General features: G+C 41.3%; 1 protein-coding gene across 1 annotated transcript in view; it reads right to left on the reverse strand.

Annotated features, from left to right (window-relative positions):
• SRD5A1 (steroid-5-alpha-reductase, alpha polypeptide 1 (3-oxo-5 alpha-steroid delta 4-dehydrogenase alpha 1)) overlaps positions 1-7,669 on the reverse strand; it is a 14,690-nt gene extending 7,021 nt beyond the window's left edge. Inside the window, exons 1-2 of the mRNA XM_010008361.1 lie at positions 7,581-7,669; positions 6,307-6,473 (exon numbers count right to left, since the gene is read on the reverse strand). Of these exons, the coding sequence (XP_010006663.1) occupies positions 6,307-6,473; positions 7,581-7,669 (256 nt within the window). The remainder of the gene's footprint in view (positions 1-6,306; positions 6,474-7,580) is intronic.
• Positions 7,670-8,365: the final 696 nt, after the last annotated feature.

The raw sequence follows: 8,365 nt of genomic DNA on the forward strand, positions 1-8,365 counted from the left end.
TGTCACATTCTACTTACACCAGTAGCAGAATTTAGTCCAGTGAACAAGCATGTTTCTTAAGCTGTTTATCATGCAGCACAGTGCAGTAATTTCCATTAGCAAGGTGTGTAGATGTCATAAGTGTATTCTGTAGTAAAATTCTACCATAACCCTTTCAACCACAGATACAATGTAATTATATCATCATGAGACAGATTAGATCAATGCAATGAGGAATTTACAGACCAATTAATATAATGACAACATTCAAAAACAGTGTGACTTATTCAAATGCTGTTGAATTCTACTTTTAGGAAAACAGATAATTTTAACTTTTTTCCTTCAAAACAGATCTCTATCCAGAGAATATTGAATCCCCACTGCGTCCAGCAATAAAAAGAGTTTGTTTCTCTTAGCATTAGTAATTATGTATCAATATGCTAACTGTCAGAGAAGATAGAGACTACTTTGGGAAACAAGGGATGTTACTCATAAAACGAAAGTCATTATCTCTATATAGACAATAATTTCAAAATAAATTTCCTAAGAAGTACACAGATTACTTCTACTTAAATGTAAGCAATATTTATACTAACTTACTTCTGTATTAGCATGAGGAACAACCTATACTGAAAGTTAGCATCAATTCTAGGAAGAATAGCAGATTTCTTCCTCAGGAGATGAAATTAGAGACCCTTTGATTTCTCTGAAAAGCCACCATTATTTTGGAGAATGTTATCTGTGTATTCTGTATTGGTATCTGTTTGTAAATTAGTATATGAAGTACTAAGAACTCTTCAGATAATGCAAAAAGACTGGAGCTTGCTTTAAGAGATCCCACTTACTATGGGAGATTAGTTTGATTCTCTGCAGACAGCCTTTTCATCAGTGCTCCCAGCGAAAGGGAAGAGGCTTGAAAAAGCAAATGGAATTGAGCAAACCAGTAATTGGTTACAGGAGTGGTGCCACAGCCAGGTCTTCATCTACTTGCATCATGGAACTAGCTTTGAGAAACCTGGTCTCCTAGAGGCTGATGAAGTTCACCTCTAAGAGAAGTGGGAGAGCATCTTTGGCCATAGGTTTGCCAATCTAGAAAGGGAGCTTTAAATTACAGTTGTGAGGGGAGGGGATCCTCAATCCATCCAACTGCCACCACTTTGAGGCCAGTGCCAGTAATAGATACGCTGGGCCTGGAGAAGGATCACAGGCCAGCAGAACAACACCTGAAATAGACACTATTCATAGACAACAAGCTGATGAACATAGGCTCTCTTCACAGCACTCCTCTTCAACTTGAAGTTCTGTTTTCCCAGGAAGTGCTTCATAACCACCTTCCCTGGACCTGCATTCTGTGGGTACTGTCCTCATCTTCAGATGCTGACCATGGCCGAGTCCTAGGACTGCCCTCTAGAAAGCCATGAGCTGGGTATGCACTACCATCTGCATGACTTGGCTTCCACCTACGGCAAATGCAGATGTATAAACATCTGGATTTTCTGAACTACAGTATGCACCATGTAAGATAGATGACTTCATAAGATTATTAAACTTAAGAGGCTTTTCTTCTTCATCAAGGCAAACGTGGAGACTAAGGTCTACTAAGAGAATACTTCCATAAGGAGGACAGTAACTAGGTCTATATTACCAACCTAGTGCAACAGAAGAGCATGTGTGTTGTTGCACCAGTGCCCTCTTCACCCTTACCCATATAGAATCTCATGCAAAAAGACCTATTTCTGTTCTGCAGGTTATATGATAAGGTAACTAATGTCTGGCTCACCCTCCTCACTCTGGCTTCAAGAATATGCAGTGCAATATGCTGTACAGAAACAGCAGGAGGCCAGTTTCTACAGCTGCACTGAAAGTACCTGGTAGACACTTCAAGTGAACCAGTGCCTCATCTCAGACCGCATAGTTTATCTTTCCAAGAAGGGACAAGATCATTTGGAGCATCCAAATGCATATAGATATCAGGAGAGATACTAACGCACAATCCCTTGGTCACAAGATGATATCCAGATATGGACAATGCACATGCTCTATTCATGTCTGTTTTGTGTAGAGCACAGAGGTAGCATGTGTGCTTGGCTGTCTGACTGGCAGATAAAAAGCTTCACCCAGACTAGTTGCTGATGTTCCACCACTGGCACCTTCTGAGTTGCAGGTACTGCTCTGCTTTGCAGAGCTGCTGTGAAGAAAAGTTTTAATGTGTAGAAGGGTTAGCCATTGGGTCTAGGACACCTCTCCACAGGCCGTTCTACACAGGACAACTCTATGTTACCAACAGATGATGTGGGTCCTTCCCACACACTATGAGGTCTGCAAATCCCTTGAACATCAGCAGGGGCCCTGAGGGGTCTCACATGGGAGACAGAGGAAAGACCACAAGTGAGCTCATTCCTGCCCTGCCTGGGAGATTAGGGGGAAGCAGTGGGGGGATAAGCTCCAGGCACAGGGTGTGTGTGTGGAAAGCAGCTGCTGGTCACATCCATCTCACAAGTAGCAGCCAAGCAGTATGATTTTTTTGTGATCCAATATATGAGAAAACACCATTTGCAACATGTGCAAGCTGATTAATCATATGCCCTCGTTGTGCTTGGTCATCAGAGATGTATACCTTGCTCCACATTTGTTTCCAGTGATTCATTAATAAAGTAATATTTAAATTAATGGTTAGATAAAGGCAACAGTGAGATAAGGGCAACTACATCAAACATGAAATGCCAATATTAAAATAACGGCAATGCAATGCCAGGAGATAATATTAAAAGTAATTATGAGGTAAAGGCAACAATGAGATAAAGGCAAATAAATCAAACATGAAATACAAGAAATTAAGATTTTGGCTGGCATAAGTGAAGCCAGCTATCGTGCAGGCAGGGTGCAAGGCAGGTGGGGAGGACTACAGAGCAGGCAGCTGCCCCACTACCACCTGCTGAGCCCCCGTGGTGCTCCAGTGCTGGTCCTGCCATGTGCACTGTGCAGATGGGGAAGGAGTGCTGCCCTGGCAGGCACTACTGGATCAAGTTCCCAGTTGCCCAGGGCTGAGGAGGATGCTGGGGGTGGTGGGTCACCATGCTGTTTAAGTCCCTTATTTAAAAAACAACACCACCCATAAAAGAGAAAAGAAAAAAAATCTGACCACAATAACCAAATAAAACAAGCCAAGGACAACAAATAGTAGGGTCTTACATGAGGCAGTGCTCAGGCAGCCACCTTCTCCCCCATGCCCGAGGATGCTCTCCCCAGCTTGCCCCCCTACCTCCACACCTCCTTCTCCTCCCCCTAATGAAAAGTAGTCTGCAGGCAGAGCAGAAAGCAGATCACTGGCAGTTCCCCCTTTGCCTCCCATGAGAGGCTGTTTGCTTCTGGGAGCCCCCACCTTGTGCTGGAGAGAACCAGCAGCACCTGCTGGTAGTGCAGATCTGTGCCCTGTAGGGTTGTTCTGGGGAGAGGTGGCCCATTCGGTTAGCCAAGATGAGAAGGGAGTAGTTGAATGGGGACTTAAAGGAGTAAGAAAAGACATACAGCATACTGCAAAGGGTTTGATAGGGCTAAAGCAAGCAAAGGAAGAAAGGAGTTCCAACAGAAAGTGCAGACAAATTAGAGAGAACACAAGCATGAAACACACAGGTGCATATGCCCTTGTTTGTGGCATTCACCACTTCAGGGTATCATGGGTATTCTTGCTAAATTCACAAGCTCTTAATTGGCACACGTGTAACATACATGCTGAAAGATTATGAAACTAACCCCACCTTGTTTTTCAAGTTCATGGATTTATCAAGTGTTGTCCTGTATCTGAAGCAGAACAGTTCCTCGGAAAACCAGTGAGTTCACTGCTCTGAACTAAACAAAAACAGTCCAGAGAAACCATGAGGGAACCACATCAAAACTGCATTGCTGCTCCAAATCAATTGCTCATGTTATAAGCTACTGCTTTCCTAAAATTAGCTCCTTAACATCTGAAAGCCAGCAGTCAATCTGTATACTAAGGCTTCACAGAGAACACATCAGTTTTTTGAAACATCCCATGATGGTTACTTAACCTCACTTCTCCAAATTTGTCTTTGTGACAAACTTATCTCCTTTTAGCTCCCAACTACTGAACCTTGTTTAGCTGCTACCTGTAGCTTTCTGTTATTTCTCTTCCACATGTAGTTTCACGTTGACCGAAGAAATGTCTTGTCCCTCAGCAAAAATGCTTCCTTGCTAATGTTATATTTTTAATCTTCTGCTGAATTTTATTATTATTTTTTTTTGCAATTTTAAACAGAGGCTTCCAGACATGGCCAGATGTTTTTGAAGAACCACAACATAATAGTCCAGTTATAGCACTTCTGCATTTGAACTGACCAAGCATGAACTACAGATATTTGGAGGTATCTAGCTGGAATGAATACCAAATAGCAGTTATAAATATGCCCTATATTCTGATTATGTTTATGTGCATTACAAAACAAAATGAAAAATCCTGAAAGATATTCTAGTTACAGCAATCAAAGAAGCAAGAAGTCTTAGGTTTGGCTGCTTTATAGTCATGCCAAAGTTTATCTAAAGACTTATTGTAACACTCTCAAAACGGCCAGCAAGTGACACTATTAAAATAGTTGCTATACCAGGAATCTTAGTTTTCGGGGTAACTTTTTAAAGCAGTATTTTTACTTATAATAGTCATGAAAGCAACACTTTGCTTATGCTTAGCAGTACCAGAAATAAATATACGGAAGCATATTATCTGAGGGGGAAAAAAAAACCAAACCAAACACCAACAAAAAACCTCAAAAAACAAAACACGAAAATAAACTCAGACCAAACTACAGAAGTATTCAGACCTGAAGGAAAATGAACCTAACTATTATCATTTATACAGATATATCTTTTAGAAACCCTTGAAACAGAACCAACCACAAGAAAACCTGAGCAAGTGTCTTACTACTTTAATTTTTTAAGACCTTTCAGTAAGGAAGAAATGATTGATGGCTCCTGACTCGTGATTTGTTTATAGCACTGTATTCCAATACCCTTTAATTAAGGTATTAAGGTAGGGCATTGGAAACAAAGTCTATATTGCATCAGTCTTCAACAGTTTTGATCAATAGATCTTCTAATCAGTGTCTTGTTGGATCCAAGTTTAAGGAGACTGGAATTTCAGAAGTACCAAGAGAATTTCAAGAATATGGAAGTGCCTGACATCCACAGAAGTCACTCCCTTTGTGCCTCAATTTCTCAATTTTTAGACCACAAGCACTACTGCCTCCTAATCTTGGCAAGAATTTATTTCAATGTAAATTTTTTCAATCTTTTAGTCACGATAGCAGTTAGCACAGTGGTTCTCTATTGTCATCTGCAATCTGTAATAAAGATGAAAACTGCTTATTCTTGCTGTAAAGGGCTCAAGAAATCTGGGAGAAACACTAACTTGTTCTGATTCCAGAACAACAAGAAGGATGGCACTGGGTCAGATCAAGGATCCACACAGCCCAGTATTCTGCCTTTGGCTGACAAGGCAGAATATCCTGGTTTAACTTCAGATCAAAAGATCTTTCTGCAAAGATTTCTGTGGAAAATTATACAGTATTTTTGACAGCAGGCAAAAGTAGATGCCTAGGAAAGAAAAAATAGGGCAAAGACAACACTTGACCACTAAACATCTTAGGCATTTAATCATATGCGTAGCTTCAAGTATAAATGTAACCTCACTTCCTGATAGAGGTGAATGAATGATCAACCACTTCACCCTCCTCCTCATGGGCCAGTTTTGTTCTTTGCTAAAGGCCACTGCTGTTATGAGGGTGGGTGGGCTGGTGCATGTGCGTGGATGCACATGTAAATATCCTAATGCCATGGACTTTTGGCATTAGAAGTTGTATCTTGGCATTTAGCAGCTACCATTATTGGTTGTTTACCTCTTGAATTTAGTCACTTCTCTTTGACCACACACAAATCTTTAATACCCACAACATCAAAAAACAAGATATATCAGCTAAATCAACACGTCATGTGGAAAATCAGCTTTGTTTGTTCTAAATCTGTATGCTGCTGCTTCCATTTAGAGCCTCAAGTTCCCATACTGAAAAAAAACCAACATAATCCACATTTATTTTGGTGTTAAAGAACAGGGATGACAGTCAGCTGATCTAGCATTTACATTGTCGGAAAAAGTGTAATTTCCTAGTTCTAAAATACAAAGGGTTGAAAGGCTTCCAAACTACAGCAAAAGAGAGAATTAACTATGAGGAAAGATGTAACATGGGCCTACTACAAAATTATAATGAAAAATAAAAAGCTGTGAAGACAACACTCTAGAAACATGTTTTAGCTCACCTGTAATAAAACATGGATGTTTTAACCAGCCCGAAGGGTATTTTGCATAGTTGCTTAAGCTTCGGCCTTGCAAGTATCCATTGCAAACACAGAACAGAAGTGCTAGCACAAAAGTAAGAAATGGTGTTGGTTTTCCTTCCCGGATCAGAAGAGGAAATATGAGTGACCTACAGCAAACAAAGAAAGAAAAATTGATGCATTAACAGACAGAAAAAATATTTTTGATGTCCAAAACCATAATCCACAGTCCATATTATCCTGCTTTTCAAGTTCTCAGTGCAATCTTTGATCCTGGCTCACAAGGACAATCATGGTTGATTTAATACCTAAGCATCAATTTTGTTGCTTATTGGAATTACGACATCAACCCTCTCCCCCCTTACAATAGAAATGTTGAGCCTTGTATCCAAGGCAATTACTTGGACATGAGCAGTAAGAGCAACAAGAGCAACTGATAAGCACAGCGTATTTTTGTCCCCCTTTATTCTTAAATCCTTAATGTTAACCATCAAGCTTTCTGAAATTATCTCAATCCCTACACCAAATCCACCAGTGGATTCCAGAGGTGGAAGTCAATCCCCTTGAAATAACCCTAATCAAGTCTCCTCCTTGCCCTAAAAATCACTTTGAAACATTGATTGCTTTGCCTCAACAATTTTGTTCTACCCTTGTTCAGTTTTGAGCCAGGATGAAGCCACTTTTACTGTGTGTTTTTCTTCCCCTTCAGTAAGCTGTCTTTTAATTAGTAGCAAAGTGTTCCAGCTTGGAAAGATAACAAATGGTGGAATGTTTTTCTAACTCCTGGGTCTTCAAAGTCACACCTATACTCTGCCAGCTCAGACATGCAAGGAGATTCATGACCGCTCTTGTAGGAGGCTCAAGCCAGGACAACCCTATGACAAAACCCACAAGTGCCATCCCACCTGGGAAAGGAATTTTGATTGCTTTTCCAGGGGATTATGTGAGTAAACAAACAAGCTCCAAACAAGAAAAGCAAGTGAACATTTTTGTGCTGTGTGTAACTAGCCAACTCCCAATTGCTTATCAATTTAATTACAGTCTAAAATTATAAAGAAGCAGGATTACTGAAGCCTGAGCGCTCTTCATGTTCTCCAGCCACCTAAGTCTACCACTTCAAAGAGCATTTCCAGCAGAAGCAACACTGTAATGGCTTTCAAGAAAGCAGAACAAATTAATTAATATGATTATTTAATGCCTGCTACATTACAACAAACGTAATCGGATAACGGAGGCCTCTTCCAGTCTACACTCACCAGTCTCTCAATGAGGCACCAGCAATAAGCAGCTGGCAACAAGAAACTGCAGCACAGCTCAGCTTTCCATACAACCCATTGCTTTGCATTTCTAGCTTCTTCCAGGCATTGAGGATGAGTTAAGATCCCATGCCAAAGCCTATCTCCTTACTCTTAAGAACAGAAAAAGAGGGAGTAAAGACATGCTCCTGGGTTTGCAAACCAGTCAGCCACCAGGCCAACTACATGTTGCATCCCTCTCAACTGTGAGGATGTGGAAAACCTTTGGTCAAAAGCAACAGCCTCTCAAAACAAGCGCTGGAAAAGAGCTGCAGATCAGCCACGCACTCAGCTTAAAATCAGCCTGACAGAACTACCCCTGCTGTTATGAGCAAAATTGTTCGTGGAGCATTAACTGTAGCTATTGTCAGCGACTGGAAGGGAACAGCAAAGCCTTCGTGGAGCTGCAGCCAGGCTGCCTTCTCTCAAGCAGTTTTACAAAACACCCAAATGCCAGTGACCATGTGCTGACATGGGGCACTCTCAGTGTTTTAATGAATCACCGAATATCCAGAGTCGGAAGAGACCCACGAGCATCATCAAGTCCAGCTCCTGAAATAACGCTATGTTGAAAGGCGCAACTTATAAACAGCTACACACTTTCACAATATTGAAATTATACCAGCGTCTGAATCCGAACTTTCCTCGTTGGAAGATCCTGCCTTTAAGGCAGCCAGACCCAGCCACTGCTCGAGCGAGCGTCACCGCAAGAGCTGCGCCTACAGCCCGCGGATGATGCGGCCCCC

The sequence above is a fragment of the Chaetura pelagica genome, unplaced genomic scaffold, assembly GCF_000747805.2.
Source record: "Chaetura pelagica isolate M959 unplaced genomic scaffold, ChaPel_1.0 scaffold71, whole genome shotgun sequence".
Classification (NCBI taxonomy): Eukaryota; Metazoa; Chordata; class Aves; order Apodiformes; family Apodidae; genus Chaetura; species Chaetura pelagica.